This window comes from Tupaia chinensis, unplaced genomic scaffold, assembly GCF_000334495.1.
Source record: "Tupaia chinensis unplaced genomic scaffold, TupChi_1.0 Scaffold000146_1, whole genome shotgun sequence".
Taxonomy (NCBI): domain Eukaryota; kingdom Metazoa; phylum Chordata; class Mammalia; order Scandentia; family Tupaiidae; genus Tupaia; species Tupaia belangeri.
In genome coordinates, this window is record NW_006159616.1 from 14,771,184 (window position 1) to 14,789,055 (window position 17,872).

Here is a 17,872-nt window from a genome sequence, read left to right on the forward strand (position 1 = left end):
TGTAGATTATTGCAGCCAGTGTCACGTGTGAGAGGTGTCCATGTTGTGTCTTCCTTCGTTGTCACTGCAGCATCGAATTCCATTTTATAAACCTTCATTCACGACCTATGTCCCCTCTTCATGGAGTGTGCTGGACATTCGTGTTATTTCCGGTTTCATTTCTTTTTAAGTTCATTTATGACCTTCTTCCATGAGAGAGAAAGAGAAAGAGAAACAGATGCCCCCAACAGGGTCTTCGTGTTGTGTCCCACCCCCAGACTTGGCCAGCTGGGATCATGGGCACACATTCCTGGCGTGTAAAGGGAAGCCTCAGGACATGAACCAGGGGCCGTGCTGTGTGACTCCAGCATTGGACTGCGGCACTACAGCTCACCTCGGTTTTCATTCCTTTTTCTTTTCTCTCTTTCTTTTTCTTTTTTTTTCCTTTTTGGTAATCACTGCTGTTCTGGCCGTTACTATTCACATGCCCTCCTAGCCTGGGACACACACTCCTCTGGGCACATACTTGGGAGCAGCCAGCTGGCTGGGTCTGAGAGTGCCCTGCTTCGCTAGCTGCTAGCACACTGCCCTCTACAGGACAGCGGGTGCCCACACAGCCTGTGGAGGCTTCTCTCTTGCCCACGTTCTCACCAGCACTTGGTATTGTCAGACTCATTTGGCCATCTGGGAGGTGTGCAGTGGTTATCACCACGTAGCCATTCCTGAGTATTTACTGAGTGTCTGCTGTTCGTGAGGCACCGGCTATGTGCTGGGTGTGCAGGGGAGAGAGGAACACAGCTTTGCCCTCATGGAGCCTGTGTTCTAACTCAGCGGTGGGTCGGAGCGGTGCTTGGCCGGGGTGGGCACGGGAGGCCTCTCGTGTCATCACGCCGCCTTCCCTGCAGGCTGGCCGATCCTCCTGGGGCTCACCGGGGTCCCTGCAGCGCTGCAGCTCATCCTCCTGCCCTTCTTTCCTGAGAGCCCCAGGTACCTGCTGATTCAGAAGAAGGATGAAGCAGCTGCCAGAAAAGGTACATGGGTCCCCAGAGGTGGGGCCTCCAGGCTCCGCTCGGTGGCTCCCGTCCTACCACCTTCTGTCCTTCGGTCCCTCTGCTCTGCCCTCCCTCAGCTCTGAAGAGGCTGCGTGGCTGGGATGACGTGGACGGTGAGATAGAGGAGATCCGGCAGGAGGACGAGGCCGAGAGGGCCCAGGGCTTCATCTCGGTGATAAAGCTGTTCAAAATGAGGTCCCTGCGCTGGCAGCTCATCTCCATCATCATCCTCATGGGTGGCCAGCAGCTGTCTGGAGTGAACGCGGTAAGGGTGCCCGGTGGGCTCTGGGCAGAAGGTGGTCTGGGCACTGGTGACCTTGGCACAGCCTGGGGACCTGGCTATCGTGGGCCACTCTGGCCCAGGGCCCCTCCCAGCCTCTGCCCTGCTTTCCAGATCTACTACTATGCAGACCAGATCTACATCAAAGCTGGCGTGAAGAGCTCTGACGTCCAGTACGTGACGGCCGGCACGGGGGCCGTCAACGTGGTGATGACATTCTGTGCCGTGAGTGTCCCGGAACGGGGGACAAAGTGAGAATGAGGTCCTGTGTGGGAAAAGAGCCAGCCCTCGGGCACCGTAGCCCAGCCTCTGAGCTCTCCTGAGAGGGCACTGGTCTCCTATGGCGATGGTCCCCTAAAGGTGGAAGCCCAGCCCCCAATCCAGAAGCTCCCACCACGTGAGGTGGCTCTCCTGCATCTTGCAGTTGAGGCTGCTGGGCTGTGCAAGGGCCCTGCTACCTGTGTCAGGAGTGAGGAAGGAGGTCCCTGCCCCGCAGCACAGAGTCCCGCCAGCGCCCCCTGCTGGACGGCTCGATGCGGGGCGGCACTGTGTGAGGTTGTGCTGCCGCTGGGAGGCCGCCTTGGGCAGTCTCTTCAGACTATCCAGATTTCTGGCTTCCAGCCCTGTAGAAATCATAAAATTTATAGCTGTAGGATTTAGGCCCCAGAGTGACAGTGACACAGCTAGTCACTCGAGACACAGTGGGGCACACACATGGGGGACACAGAGCGCCCCATAAGAAGCAGGTATGAGGGTGGGCCAGGGCTCCCCGCGACCACAGCTCCGTGCAGGGTGCGCTAGGCTCCTGAGCCTTCCCCTCCTCCGCGTCTCTCCAGCTGTTCGTGGTGGAGCTCTTAGGCAGAAGGATCCTGATCCTCCTGGGCTTCTGCATCTGCCTCACAGCCTGCTGTGTGCTGACGGCTACACTCGTGTTGCAGGTGAGGATGGGCACAGAGCCATGCCAGCCTGCCTGGGAAGGAGGCCCGCCTGGGAAGGAGGCGGTGCTTCTCTGAGACTGAGCTTCCTGAGGGTCCCAAGGTCCCCGCCCCGGCCTGCCATTGCCTCGCCTTGCCTGGTGTGGACCAACTGTTTCCTCCCCACAGAGTGCGGCCTCCTGGGTGCCTTACATCAGCATCGTCTGCGTCATCGCCTATGTCACAGGACATGCCCTTGGGCCCAGTACGTACCCAGAACGGGTTCCGTGGTTTCACTGTTGCTCTCCTGCATCCTCAGCTCCAGGAACTTTTGGCTTGAGCTCCTTAGAGAAGTTCCAGGGAGGGCTAAATACAGCCCTGAAATGGCTTCTCTCCTTCCTATTGCAGAGGGATTGAGTGGAGCATAATCGGAGTGAAAAAAGGAAGTGCAGGGGGGCAACCAGGCAGAGGGTGGCTAAGGGGGCAGGATCCCACATGGCCAACTATATGGTTTGAGTCCTTGACCGGCAGCTTGAAAAACATGCTGGGTGGTTGTGTGTGTGCATGCCTAAAATCCCAAGAGGAGAATGGAGAAGGGATTGTGGCATAGTCATTCCCCTGGGAGGTGCTTTCTCACTTGCTCGCTCTTTCTGTTTCCTGTAATTGCATGCACGGTATGGCAAATTAAAAAAAAAAAAAAATTAAGGAAAATGTAGGCTAAAACATGCAGTCAGCAGCGTGAGCCTTATAGGTGGTCCTGGCACTCGTTGGGACATCACAGGATGTTGTCTGTGGCCAGGCGTCCTTGTAAGCTGCCATTGCCTCCTCACACCGCTGCCCCTGGGCCAGCCGCCCAGAGCACCTGCATGTCAAAGGTCTTTTGTGGGCTCGCTGCCCTCCAGGAAGACACCGCCCTCCTTCTCTCCCAAGGTCCCATCCCTGCGCTGCTCATCACAGAGATCTTCCTGCAGTCCTCTCGGCCGGCCGCCTTCATGGTGGGGGGCAGCGTCCACTGGCTCTCCAACTTCACCGTGGGCTTGATCTTCCCATTCATTCAAGTGAGTGCGACCCAGGGCCCCACATTCACAAAACCCTCCACAGCAAAGCATACCCCTTGGCACACAGCCTCACCTGCCCTCTCCCTCCTAGGCTGGACTTGGCGCCTACAGCTTCATCATTTTCGCTGTGATATGTCTTCTCACCACTGTCTACATCTTCCTGATTGTCCCCGAGACCAAGGGCAAGACTTTCATGGAGATCAATCAGATTTTCACCAAGATGAACAAGGTGTCAGAAGTCTACCCAGAGAAGGAGGAACTGAAAGATATCCCACCTGCCGTTTCGGAACAGTAACTTAGGGGAAGGCAGCCAGTTTAGCAGGTCTGCGTGGGGCCTCCCCCTCTAGCCTTTTCTCCTGACTTTTACTTGTTGGTGAATTTCCAAAAATGAGACAAGCCTGGCGTGGAATGCAAGCCTCATCTCCAGCCTCCGCACCCAGTAGGGACAGTCCGAAGGGATCCATGCTGCTCTGAAAGCCAGGCTGTCTCTCTCCAGATGGCCTGTCATCAACCCCGAGACAGGCAAACAGCCGTTCCTCACCCTGGCTGGGGAAGCCATCCTGGAGCTCCTGGTAACACAGCTTTTATGGTGGCGAGATGGAAGGGATCAAATTTTTCCGGAGAAACCAACTCTTCTTTGTGCCCCCCCATGGGTCTTCTGGAAGCATTGTTTAGAGCCAAACTCATCCTCTTATCAAAGATTCTTCTCTAGAAACACCTGTCCTGGAAAGTGTGATACTGGAAATAACAACACCCAGAAGGCTGGGAAACCCCGTGGAGACACTGAGTCAGAATTATTGTCCTATATTATATTGTTAGTGGAAAATGGAATTGCTTCTATGTGCAATAAAATAAATCTGATCACTTTTCACCAAGATGTGCTCCTTTTCTGTGAGCAGGTGGGAGGCAGGAGGGGAGTTCCCTGCTTTCCCAGCAGTTTGATTGCACTGGTGTCGGCTCCTGGAGGACAGGGACCTGGGCAGATTGATTTATCTGGGATTCCCTGATGCTGAGCACAGGGCCTGGTATGAAGGAAGCATCAGAAGGTACCTGTTGAAAGAAGGGGCAAAGTGGGACCAGCAGTTAGCGTAATGGCTATGTCACTGGACTCCCATGTAGTCGACCGTGGTTCGAGTCCTGGACCTGGTGGCTTAAACTCACGCCAGGCGCGTGTGCATACGTGCCCAAGATCCCGAGAGGAGAATGGAGGAGAAGGGGGTGGGTGATTTCTTGCTTTCTGTCTTTCTGTCTCTCTGTCTTTCTGGTGAAAGACACGTGCCCAATAGCAAATAAAAACCTCTCCAAAAAAAGAAAAAAAGAAAGAAGGGGCAAAGTGAGAGAAGGGATGGGAGCAACATTGTGAGTTTTTAAACTTAAGACTAGGAAAGACTGCATATCTTCAGGTGCATAGGGAATATTGAGGGCTCCTGGAGGTGCAACTGCACACAAACGTGGCAGAGCTGGAAGCTTTTCTTGAAGACAAGAATAAAGGGGCACATGTGAGAGAGAGTATGCGTGTGTGTTGGGATAGGAGCACGTGTGTGAAGGGTTAAGTCCAGGGTCAGCCCCATAGCATTCTTTCACGAACAAGAAAGAAGGAGAGGAAGACAGGACAGAGAGACAAGCATCCCCAATGGGATCTTCATGCCACAATCCATCCCCCACCTCAGCCAGCCCCAGATAATGGGCACTCACACACCTGGTGTGTTCAAGGAGCTGTCTGGACACAAACCAAGAACCTTCCCATACAGGTTAGCCTCACACAGTGTTGTTACTGCCACACCACTGCCCAGTCCCCATTACACTCAGTGCTTTGGTTTGTTTAGGTTTTTGCCATAAGGCACATATGCTCACTGGAGAGACAGAGACAATGAGAGGAAAAGTGAGAAATCACCCCCTAAGAGGGATGGCCACATCACAATCCCTTGTCCTCCATTCTTTGGAATTTGGAGCACACCCATACACATGCCTGGAATGTTTCAAGCTGCGAGGGCCAGGACTAAAGCCGTGGTCAGCCATGTGGAAGTCTAGCACCTTAACCACTGAGCCTTGGCTATTTTTAAGTGCTTGGGATTGAGCGATAGTCTTGAGGATAAATAAACCCACAAGTCAAATACAATGAGAGGCCGCCATTCATGTACAGCAGGATTGAACGGTTACGTAAATGAATGTCACATGGTGGAGCCATCACAGTTGCAGTGGGAGACTACAGGTAAACAGGCGAGGAAGTCGAGAAGGAGCCCTGTGGGCTGAGCTCCTGCAGCTCAACACAGCTTAACACAAAAAATATTTCTAGATACGCACATATACTGGGTAGTAAAGTCAGAGGAGAGGAGAGAGGCATGGGAGTACAGGAGGAGGTGAGGACGTGGGAAAGACAAGTAGGAGTTCCCCAGCTGGAGAAGATGCAGTAGGGAGATAAAGAATGGCCATTCCAGGGCTGGCCCCATGGCCTGGTGCAGGAGCAGGATCCTATAGAGCCTACTGCGTGGTTCGTAACCCAGCCCCAGCAGCTTAGATATGCTGGGCACATGTGCATGTTCCAAATCCCTACAGGAGAGAAAAATGGAGGAGAAGGGATTGTGACCTGACCTTCCCCCCGGGGAGTGCTCTCTCTCTCTCCTGCTCTCTGTCTCTCTCAGGCAAGCATACACATCCTCAGCAAAAAAGAAAAAGGAAAAGACACAGGCATTTCAGCACAGAGAGTTCAGGGGAACTCTAAGTAGTTTGGTCTGAAAGCAAAGCCAGGAAGGTATGGCCGGTTCTCCTAGATCCCAGGGGTCCTTCTGAGCTCGGCTGAGAGGAACCTTGACCATCGAGATGACCCCACATGGTCTCCATGTTTCAGGAGTAACGCAAGTAACGTGGGGCTGAGACTCAGGTAGGTCGTCCAGTGAGTAAGAAATGATGGCCCAGCAAAGCCAGCAGTGGTCGGGACCAGATCGGAGGAAACGCTCAGCCATCAGCGTGGGGGAGCCTGGTATCCTGTCTCCACCAGCTTTCTAATAGGAGCCTTGGTGAATGGTTTAGGGAACTAGATGGGAGGTTGGGGAGAAGATTATGTAGTTTTTAGACATGTTGAGATGGAAGCACTCATGGGACATGCAAAAGATAACTAAGAGAATTTAGCCCTGTGACTCTGAACTCTGGAGAGCAAGGCTATATTTTCTGGGGAAACGACATAGTTGTTAGCACCTACTATGTGCCAGGCTCTGTTCCAGGCCCTGGGGCTACAACAGCGAATATTACCAAGCGGTGAGAGGTATAATAAAGAACAACAGATTAATGGGCCAGCTCCATGGCCTGGTGGGTAAAGCAGTCAGATCCCATGTGGCTGACTATGTGATTCGAGTCCTGAACCAGGCAGCTTGAGAAACATGCCAGGTGCATGGGCGTGCATGCCCAAAGGAGGGACAGAGAGAAGAGAACGGATTGCATGTGACCATTCCCCATGGGAGGGGGCTTTCTCCTCTCTCTGTCTCTCAGTCTCTCTCCAGAGAGTGCACAATTTTAAATGGGGGTGGGGGGAGGAACAATAGATTAGCAGAAGGGTGACAGGTGGAGGAGCTACTGCTTTTCAAGGGAAGCAGCAAATGAGAGGGAAGCCTTCATTCACCTGGTCAAGGGGACAGCAGATACAAATGCCTTGAGGTGGGGGATGTCGACCGTTCTTCAGGGAATGACAGGAGGCCAGTGGAGCTAGAGCAGAAGGAAGGTGTGAGAGAGCACGGAGGTGCTGTCTCGACACTTAGCAGGCCACCACGAGAGCCTGGATTAGGTTCTGAATGTGACTTGAACCAGAGGCTGTCCTGACCTGATTTGCAGTTTGGAGAATCCTTTCAGCTGCCAGGGAGAGAGCCTGAGAGAGCCAAAGTGGGAGCAAGGCGAGCAGATCTTTTCCAAGGGGTCGGAGAAGAGGCTGAAACCCTCCAAGTTTTTGTAGGCGTGTCCTGGGTGTGGGGACTGAAAGGGCGTGAGGCTGGGTCAGATATTCAACACCATCTAAGGGGCAGAGGGGCTGGCGAGGAAGAACGGTCTACGGGCCGTGTCATTTTCTGGGACCTGGAAGGCAGTGTCCAGCGGTTTGGTGACTCTTGACCTCAGAGAAGGCTATTTGAGGGAAGTGAGGGCAGAAGCGTAACACTGTTAGGACAAAGATTGCAACCTCCATTTAGTGTTATCGCATCCCTTCTTTTCTCATTATTCCCATTCAAGTATGTTTTATTACTTACATAACATGTATGTAACATGCATATATATCCCACCCCCAGGGGAGATGGCCATACTGCAACCCCTTCTCCTCCATTCTCCTCTCAGGATTTTGGACACACACACACATGTGCCCAGCATGAGTTTCTAGCTTTCAGGTCCAGGACTCGAACTACGGTCAGCCACATGGGAGTCTAGCACCCACTATGCCACCTGCTGTCCCCAGTGACCAGAGATTTTGGTCCTGGGTAATGGGGTGCTGCCACAACACCCAAATACCCTAAAGTATGGAAATAGCTTTATTGCCAGGCAATGGGAAGAGGTTGAAAGAATAAGGCAGAATATGTAGAAGGCCTAGGACGCCTCAGGCAGACTTAGAAGTACAGCCCTACGGGACCAGCAGATGCCGTAATGGTTAGGTCGCTGGACTCCCACATAGTCAACTGCAGTTCGCGTCCCGGACCCTGCGACTTAAATCTCACGCAGGGTGCATGTGCAGGTGTGCCCAAAATCCCAAGAGGAGAATGAAGGAGAAGTGATCGCAGCGCGGACAACCCCCCAGGGGGTGATTTCTTGCTTTCTGTTTCTCTGGCAAGTATACACGCCCTGTAACAAAAATCTCTCTCAAAAATAAAAAAAGTTAAAAAGAAAAAAAAGAAAAGAAAAGAAGTACAACCTTGCGAGCGAGGCTTCAGAGGGAACAAGGAGCACGGGAAAGGAAAGCTAACCAGTCATGGCAGACTGGGGAGACACTGGGACCTCCATTCCCTCATTCCTGGGATGTCCCTTGTGCTACTGTCTAAAGGTAAGCGAGTGTTTAGTCAGAAGCTTTGGTCACTTCACATAAACTCACAGTAATAAAAAACATGTAGCCAGCAAGTGACCTGGTGGTTAAGATGCTGGACTCCCACATGGGTGACTGCAGTTCAAGTCCCACACCCGGTGGCTTTCTCACTTTATCTCTCACGGATTGTCTCTGGTGAGTGCATGTGCCCTACAGCAAATTTAAAAATAATAATAATAATCAAAAATAAAAGTAAATAAATGCAAAATTATTTTTTTAAAGTTACTGTTTCCACATTCCTACATGGTTTTCATAACTATCCTTTGAAACGGTAGCCTGGTATTCCAATTAGCTGACCTATAATTTACCTGGCCATTCTCTACTTTTCTATGCAAATAGAGATGATTCTGAAGTACGCACCTTTGTTCAGTATTTTACTAACTGATTTAATACTATTTAGTGTAGTCAGGAATAATAAAATTGCATTTTGGGAGAAATCTTATTTATTTCACGCGAGACAGAGAGAAAGTATTCTCAACAGGGTCTTATGCCGTGATCCCCCAACTCCAGCCTTCCCTGCCTGCCTGGGTCATGGGCATACACGTGTGTGCTTGTGCCTGGCATGTACAGATTAACCCAAGAACCAGGTCCCAGTCTTCCATGAGGCTCAAACCCTGGTCTCGCCTATGGCTTCTGCATTGTGCCCTAGTATGATACTACTGCACCACCACGGCTGGGCAAAATTCCATTTCTTCACAAGTATTTCTGGCCAGCAGATGGCGTGGTGGTTAAAGCACTGGATACCACATGGTTAACTCCGTGGGTCAAGTCCTGGACCCAGCAGCTTGAAAAACGTGACAGGTATGTGCGCATGCATGCACAAAATCCTGAGAGGAGAATGGAGAAGAAGGGACTGCGGCATAGCCATTACCCTGTTGAGTGATTTCTCCCTTTGTCTTTCTCTCTGTCTCTATCTCTCTAGAGAGCGCACATACCCTATGGCAAAAAAAAAAAATCTTAATAGAAAAAGAAAAAAAGTATTTCATTAGCCTACATGAAAACAAGGAGGCATGTAGAGAAGTAACACAGCAGAAGCAGCCTAGACTCAGGACACAGTCTGACTCAGATCCCAAACTACTCTCTTCTAGAGACCTATGTCAGACAATGTTTCCCCCTCCTCGGCACAACCAGAAAGCTGCTAGTTCAGAGCTTGATGGGTGCAAAGACGAATTTCATGCTGTGTATGCTTTGCACACTGGCAACCCCCTAGGCATATCTTATCAATGCATCCAAGGAGAATTTGCTCCTGGGGAGAGTCGGCAGGGTCCAGAGGTTAAAAGGGTCATAAAGCCCGGCCAGCCCAGGGAAGAGAAGTGGGTCCCGCAGGCGGCCCGGCTCACAGCAAAGCTCACATGTGACGTGGGAGGCAGCGTGCACCTGTTCTCCCACACGAAAAAGGATGGAGAACAAAGAGGCAGGGCTCCCTCTGCCCACCCCACCCAGGGAGGGGGTAAGTGCATGTCTAAAAAACTGTCAAAGTCCCTGTTGTCTTCCCACCATTCTGGGGACCCATGGAGGAGGTGAAAGCTTTAGAAACATTTCTAAAGAGAGTATGCCCTGCCTTTCCTGGGGGGTCAGCTGCTCCAGGAGAGCACTGTGGGGAGGCGGCCGTGCCCAGACCTCACAGCCCATGCCCAGCGTGGTGGTGCTGAGCCGGGCTCTAGAGTGCTGGAGAGGCCCCCTCCCTCGACTCTGCTCCCCCCCCGCTTAAGGGCCCGTGAGTAAGGCTCTGGAGGTGCCTGAATCCTGCCCTCCCTGTCTGGCTGGGACTGCATGTGCTGGAGGAGTGGGTGGGAGTGAGGGTGCACACTCTGTGGAGTGGGGGTGGCCCAGGGCCTGGCCCTGGAAGGCAACGGTGGGATCTGCCCAGCTCTAACAACCCCCCCGCCCAGGCTCTGGCCCTGGCCAGTTCCCCTTTGAGCTGCCCTGGCCAGGAGATAGAGGCTGCCTGCAGTTCCCCAAAGCCTGCTATGGGACCAGGCATCCCCGGGCTCTGTCCCAAAGGCTCGTCTGGTGCTCCCCCATCCTAACACACTTGCCTCCATATACACACAGAGGCTCACCCCATCCCTCAGGCCTCAGCTCCGAGGGCACTGAGGGCACCGTCTCAGAGAGGCTCTCCCAGGCTCCCCCCAACCCCGTCCCCATCGGTTTCTCTTTCACTCACCTGCTTTATTGTCCTCACAGCACACTAATCACTGTTTGGAATGATCATATTTGCCTTTTTTTTTTTTCGGCCTTCCTTCACTAGTAAATAAGTCTCACAAGGGCAGTGCTTAGCCCGAAAAACCCCAAAAAACCCCCAACTCATACTTCTTCATCTCCAAGGCCTATCCAGGCTCACAGGGGAGCCTGATTTTTATATCTAAAAATCCTAACCGAAGCTTCAAAAAACCAACCCATTTTCAAGGAGGGAGGGAAGCATGCCCAGGAGCAGGCATGAAGCCTCCATGCTCCCAGAGCCCTCAGAGCCCTGGTGGAGGGGAGGGCAGGAAAGGCAGGGAGTACTGCCTCCCCTTCCCTGGGCACAGCCTGGGCTCCCCTATCCCTGCTTGTGGTCAGAGGTGGAGGGAAGTGGGGGCCCCTGACCTTGGGCCTGTCCTCCCACAGCGGCTCCAGCCTGCGCTGGTGCTGGCGACACTGAGCGCGGCCTTCGGCTCGGCCTTCCAGTATGGCTACAACATCGCCGTGGTCAACACGCCACACAAGGTGAGTGCAGGGCGGCTGGGGCATGACTGGCCATGGGGGCAGCTGCCATCTTCCCCTGTCGGGGCTGCCTCTTACTTTCAGAAACGGTCATTTTCCCCTAGTCCTTACTCCTTTGGAGACAGGGGGTGACTGGAGGTGTCCGCAGGGATGTCATCCTTCCCAGGCTTGGGACGCTGAGAGGACCTGCGTTCCCTGCTGAGGGGAATCTCTCTGGGCCTCAGTCTCACTCCCCTCACCCTGGGAAGGCCACCTTCTCAGGGTGGCAAAGAGAATGTGGTCAAGTGGGGTGGGGGGATTTCTAAAAAGAAAAGGGAAAGGTGGGAGAGAGCCTAGTTACGGGGTCCCCAAAGCCTAGACATGAGTGGGAGGGAAGGGTGGCCGGTGCTGCTGAGCCAATGAGGACTGAGAACTGACCACAGCTTTGCCCTGTGGAGACGGGTGACTTTGACAAGTTCAGCTGAGGTCAGAGCTGAAGACAAAAGCCGGACAAGAGGAGAGAGACTGGTGGAATGAAGCTGAGGTGTGGGGACAGGCAGCTTTTCGAAAGGTGTTCCCCAGAAGGGAGCTTCGTGAGGGTCTTAGACGAGGGCTCGCAGGCGGACGTCCGGTCTGTACTGTTGCGGAGGATGTCTTTCCCAGAGAGGGAATGCCAGTGACGTGGGACAGACAGGACAATTGCAGGGAGGACAGCCCTGAAGAGGCAGAGGGACACGACCAGTACCTCAGGTGGAACAGGTAAAGCTGCCATCTGTTTGGGTATGTGAGTTCTGCTGTGGTTTTAAAATCAAGTGTGGAGGGCCAGCTGGTGGCATGGTGGCTAAGGCACTGGATTCCACATGGCCAACTGCATGGCTTGAGTCTCAGACCAGTGGCTTGAAAAACATGCCAAGCATGTGTGCATACATGCCCAAAATCCAGAGAGGAGAAGGGAGGAGAAGGAACTGCAGCGTTCACCCTTTGGGGGAGTGCTTCCTCACTTTCTCTCTGTCTCTGTCTCTCAATCTGGTAAGTGCATATACCCTACAGCAAATTAAAAAAAAAAAAAAAAAAAAAAAAAAAAAAACGTTGTTGGGCTGGCGGATAGCATGGTGGTTAAGGGCACTGGACTCCCGCATGGCCGACTGTGGTTTGAGTCCCGGGCTTGGTGGCTTGCTTTCTCACTTTCTCTCTCTCTCTGTCCCTTTCTGGTCACATGTACACATGTGCCCACAATCCTGAACGGAGGGAGAGATGGAGGGGAAGGGGTTGCAACATGACCATTCCCCATGGGAGGTGCCTTCTCACTTTCCCTCTGTTTCTCTGTCTTTCTCTGTCTCTGGAGAATTGACATGTTAAAAAAAAAAAAAAAAGGAGAGAGAGAAGAAAACAATATTACTAATTTATGGCTTGTTGGCCTTTTACTGCTTGCTTTATTTATTTATTTATTTATTTGAGAGGTTTTTGCCTTAGAATGTGTGCACTCACCACAGAGAGAGAAATGGAGACAATGAGAGAGAAAATGATCTCTCAGTGGGATGGCCATACCAAAATGTCTTCTCCATTCTCCTCCCAGGATCTTGGGCGTGCACACATATGCACCTGGTGTGAATTTCAAACCACTGGGTCTGGGACTCAAACTCATCAGCCATGTGGGAGTCCAGCAAGGTAACCACTACGCCATCTGCTGGCCCCTGGCTTTTTACTGTTTTATAAGGAGATATTGGAATAGTTGCTCAGGGCACATATTAAAATACATGTATTATATATATTAATATACTTATGTACATGGATTAACATGTATACATGCATATGTTACAGTATGTATGTGTACATATTACATATATACATACTATCAATATACTTATATTGCCACCATTAATGGAACATCTTTTCTTTCTTTTTTTGGGGGAGAAGTTTTTTGCTGTAGGGCCCGTGTGCTCACCAGAAAGACAGAGAGAGAGAAAGACAGAAAGCAAGAAATCACCCCTCCTGGGAGGATGGCCATGCAGCAATCCCTTCTCCTCCATTCTCCTCTCAGGATCTTGGTCACACACGTACGTGCACCCGGCGTGAGTTTTCATCCCCCAGGTCCGGGACTCCAACTGCAGTTGACTACATGGGAGTCCAGCGACATAGCTATTATGCCATCTGCTGGTCCTGATAGAAGATCTTTTCTGAGTCAAGCAATGTACTATCACTTCATCACATTTAATGCTCACAGATTTTCTATGAGATATACTTTATTTCTATAATTGAGGAGGAAATTAAGGTTTATAGAGGTTCTATAACTTGCTCAGACTCACAAAATTAGTAAGAATATTCCCTATAGTAAGAATATTTCAGAATAAGTCTCTAAAAGTGATTCTTGGTGATTTTTTCATTTTTATATTTTTTGCTTTAATTTTGCTGTAGGGTGTGCGCACTCACCAGAAAGAGAAGACATGTGAGAAAACACATTCCATTTCCCCTCAGCATGGGAATGGTCACGCCACAATTTCTTTTCCTCCATTTCTCCCCTTGGGATTTTGGGCATGCACAAACTCACACTTGGCGTGGTTTTCATGACACCAGTCTGGGACCCCAGCCACTCAGCTGGCCACATGGGATCCAGCTGCCTTAACCACTACACCATGAGCTGGCCTTTGTGTTGTTTTTCAAGTTTATTATTTCTTCCATGAGAGAGACAGAAAGAGAGATGCATTCCCAACAGGCCTTCACATGCACGTGCACCTAGCTTGCACAGGGACGCCTTGGGACACAAACCTGGGACTTCCCCATACTATGTCAGCATCACAGAGCTTTGCGCTACTCTGTGTCACTACGGCTGATCTAAAAAGTAATGTTTACAATTATTTTTGTGCAGCCTGGTTCCTCATCTCAGCCCATCACACAGTAGATTTTTTTGTTCTCAGGCGATAGTAGAGAATCAACAGGTGCAGCTATGTCCTAAGGGTATTGGCAGAAACATCCCCCCGTGTATGACAAAGGGCCTTGAGAACACTTCAATGCCATAATTTCTCATGAGTAGTACAATATTCTTGGCTGTGGATGTGGCAATGTTTTCCAGGTCTTGAAGTCATTTTATAATGAAACCTACTTTGAGCGACACAGAACATTCATGGATGAGAAGGCCCTGCTGCTCCTGTGGTCTTGCACCGTATCCATGTTCCCTCTGGGAGGCTTGCTGGGGTCGTTGATTGTTGGCCTGCTGGTGGATAAGTGTGGCAGGTAAACGGAAGCTGTGCGGCATTCACTTAGAGCTCATGTTAGCAAACCACACCATTTCTAGGCAGTGGTGCACATGGTGGGGAGATGATGTAATCCTGAAAATCAGGGGATCTGAAATCGAGTCCTCACTTCACTATAGACATCCTGACCTCAGCGCCATTCCTGAATGTCTCTGGGATTTCTTTCCGAGGAAGTTGCATGGGAATGGCATTCCCTCCCCTCACCCACCACACCCAGGCCGCAGTCTCCGAGGTCAGAGTTCTTGACTGCTCTTGGAGGGGTGCCCTAGAAGCACGTTTAGCCGGTGTTCAATAAATGCTGGTTGATTGGACTTTGTTCAGGGGTCAGGTGACCATGGCTCCAAGTTCCAGCAGCTGCAGCCTCAACAGGTTTAGGGTCAGACTGAGTCACCCCACGAGCCATGCTGCTCCCTCATGTTTCGTTTGGAAGTGAGAGCTAGGTCTTTGTACTTTACTTGGCTCATACGATCACACTAATCTTCCTGCCTAAGCCCAGGTGCTGCAAAGGCCTGACTCTGCAGATACGGAAAGATGCACAGGTCAAGGTTCCCAGAAGGCGTAGGGTGAGGCACTGGGCATTCCATCTGGTCACGCCCACAGTTACAGTTGGACTTGATGTGCCAAGTTGGATGGTTTGTAGGAGGGAGTGGAAAGCCCTCTAACAAAAACTACCTAAAAAACCTTAGCAACTTGGACTTCATGCATAAAACAAAATATTGCTGATTGAAAATTATTTATTAATGCAGAACCTCTTATAAACATTTGATTAATAATTAATTTGCCTTACGTTGTATACTTGAGTGAAGAAAACATTCAATGTACAAGAACCTTCAAAAGGTTTATGGAAAAATTGATTTAAAGTGTGAGTTTTTTTATAGAAAGAGATTTTTGCTATAAGGAGAAATCACCCTCCAGGGGGGATGGTCACGCTGCAATCCCTTCTCCTCCATTCTCCTCTTGGGATCTTGGGCACGCACACACACATGCCTGGTTTGAGTTTTAAGCCACCATATCTAGGGAGTCCAGCGACGTAAGCATTACGCCATCTGCTGGTCCCTAAAATGTGACGCAGAGGATTTTGAAATCCACATGTTGCTTTTTCATGATATACATCTTTCGTGAACTTTTTGGAAAATCTTCATACTGTAATTATGTCATAATTCAGGCTTTTTTGCAATTCAGACTGTGCTATTCTCTGCTAGATCGAGAGTGATTGGACTTTTCTAGAAGCCCAGGCTTGGCCTCTGCTCCCTTGTCTGAACCCCACCTCCACAGAACTTCGGTGGGGGAGGAACTTGCAGACATTTCAGCACCATCCTCATCTGTGGACGCAGTCTGAGTCCGGGGCATGCAGACTGAGCTTCTCTGAGGCTCACAGGCTTCCTGACCATCCGGAAGGGTCAGGGGGTGGGGTGGGGGTGCGAGCACGGGGGATAATGTGCTGTTTGTTCTCACTGAGCCTCGGGCTGGGGGATGGCTTCACTGTCAGCACATCGGCTCTGGTGGGCCGCTCTCGGGTGTGAGTCTTCCATGCTGCTAAGCCAAGGTATCTTCTTCCTAGAAACCCCACCACGCCCTGCTGTGGCATCAGAGCCCCACCTCCTGGCTGACCCGCTCAGGGCACCTGCATCTATCAGGTCCTGGGTGGGGGCTGCGTGTGGGAAAATCCCAAGGTTGTACAATGTCCTGGGACTGCTGACAGCTTCCCCTCTAGACTTGAAGGGGTGAGGGGAGAGAGAAGCTACCAGCTCCTGGAGGCAGGGAGAGAGGTTGAGAGCCACTGGGCCAGCCAGCAGCTGCTCACAGCTACGGAGCGCTCTGGTCCACTGCAGCTGTTCTCCTTTGGCAACCCTCATGCCACACATGGGGGTAGGACGCGAGGGAGCCGTGGATAACTGCTAGCGTTGGGGCTTAGAGCACAGTCAAAAAGGCACGCGGGGCGATGCCCACGCAGTACTATTCTCCAGGCTCCTCCTCGTGGTTTCTCAGCCCTGGAAGAGATGTTAGAGACCATCTTAGTCATCTCTGCATCCCACCTGTTATGGGAAGCCCCTGTTCGACATTCTGACAATCAGTATCTGGCTTAGCCATCACCGGGGTGGCTTGAATACCACTGGAGATGGGAAGCTTTCTAACTCCTGAGGCAGCCCTTTCCCTTTTCCTACTCTGCTGTTTTTTGGTATTACCTATTAGGAAGCTCCCCTACCCTGTCCAGACCCCTGCTGACCCCAAGCCTTCCTTCCTGGAACTTCTGTCCATTCATCCTTGCTTGCCTGTTCTTGCCCATCTGCCATAGTCTGCTCAGACTACTGTAATCAAATTGTACCGGTTTATAATGACATTTATTTCTCAAAGTTCTGGAGGCTGAAGAGTCTAAAATCACGTGACTAGCTAATTCTGTTCCGAGGAAGGGCCTCGTCCTGGCTTGCACACAGCCTTAAGTAATCTGAACTTTGAAAGTCAGAAAACAAACTACAGCAAGAGTTATCTATAAATCCCACTACCCAGAGACACCATCCTGCAGCTAGGAGCGTGTCTTCACAGGGCAGAAAGAGAGAGAAATCATGCATATCTCTTCTTAGAAGGTCACTAGTCCCATCATGAGGTCTTGCCCCTCCATGACCCAATCACATCCCAAAGGCCCCACCTTCTAATACCAACACACTGGGGAATAAGGGTGTCCACACACGAGGGACATAGTTCAGTCTACAGCCCCATCTCGCAGCCCATTCTCAGGCACATCCTCAGCATTTCCGTAATGACTAGCCTGGAGGAAAGGAGTTTCTGCCACCTCTGAGTCCCCTGCTCTCCGGGCTCTGCTGTCATTGCAGGAAGGGAACTCTTCTGATCAACAACATCTTTGCCATTGTTCCTGCCATCCTGATGGGAGTCAGCAAAGTGGCCAGGGCATTCGAACTGATCATCTTTTCTCGAGTGGTGCTGGGAATCTGTGCAGGTACCTGGGGATGATGACCGAAGCCCTAGGCTAGAGCACAGGCTCACCGCTGGGGAAGGGTCTCTGAGACACACGCACTCACCACCACTGGCCAAGGCTGGAAGCAGGAGGGGACAAAGCACCAGACCAGCTCCTCCCTTTGGGGGCACCCTCCTATCTCCATTCCTGGGCCCTTGCAAAACTCATGCTTTTGAGTCTCGTCCCATTATTTGACAAAATCTTCTATCAAGGCTCTTTCATAACACGCTTTTATCTCGAAGTGCAGATAACCCATACAGTTTTGCAAGGTATCTTTCAAGAAAGATGTACAGTTAAACTGAGGATAAGGGGCTTTAAGCTGAAAGGATACAGAATTTGGGATCTCAGTCAGCAGATGAGCTAGTTTCTTAACTACATATAGTGGTTTCTGCTATTAAAAAAAAAAAAAAAAAAAAGCCAGTCTGTGCATTAACGTAAGCTTGCCTGGAATGTAAGACCGTTTTCCTACCAGCCATTTTCTTCTTCTTTTTTTGGGGAAAGGTTTTCCAGAAAGACAGAGAGAGACAAAGAGACAGAAAGCAAGAAATCACCCCCCAGGGGGGATGGCTATGCCACAATCCCTTCTCCTCCATTCTCCTCTCGGGATCTTGGGTACACATGTACAT

At 51.1% G+C, this 17,872-nt stretch overlaps 2 protein-coding genes across 3 annotated transcripts in view; both read left to right on the top strand.

The window, feature by feature from the left end:
- Positions 1 to 4,152, top strand: part of SLC2A5 (solute carrier family 2 member 5) — a 31,727-nt gene extending 27,575 nt beyond the window's left edge. For both annotated transcript variants that reach the window (XM_027770645.1, XM_027770646.1), the window contains 7 exons: positions 885 to 1,010; positions 1,109 to 1,296; positions 1,426 to 1,536; positions 2,148 to 2,249; positions 2,415 to 2,490; positions 3,156 to 3,283; positions 3,375 to 4,152. In XM_027770645.1, coding sequence (XP_027626446.1) covers positions 885 to 1,010; positions 1,109 to 1,296; positions 1,426 to 1,536; positions 2,148 to 2,249; positions 2,415 to 2,490; positions 3,156 to 3,283; positions 3,375 to 3,578 — 935 coding nt within the window. In that variant the 3' untranslated portion in view covers positions 3,579 to 4,152. The remainder of the gene's footprint in view (positions 1 to 884; positions 1,011 to 1,108; positions 1,297 to 1,425; positions 1,537 to 2,147; positions 2,250 to 2,414; positions 2,491 to 3,155; positions 3,284 to 3,374) is intronic.
- Positions 4,153 to 9,735: 5,583 nt separating this feature from the next.
- Positions 9,736 to 17,872, top strand: part of SLC2A7 (solute carrier family 2 member 7) — a 24,891-nt gene continuing 16,754 nt past the window's right edge. Inside the window, exons 1-4 of the mRNA XM_006145375.1 lie at positions 9,736 to 9,786; positions 10,947 to 11,045; positions 14,092 to 14,252; positions 17,104 to 17,228. Of these exons, the coding sequence (XP_006145437.1) occupies positions 9,736 to 9,786; positions 10,947 to 11,045; positions 14,092 to 14,252; positions 17,104 to 17,228 (436 nt within the window). The remainder of the gene's footprint in view (positions 9,787 to 10,946; positions 11,046 to 14,091; positions 14,253 to 17,103; positions 17,229 to 17,872) is intronic.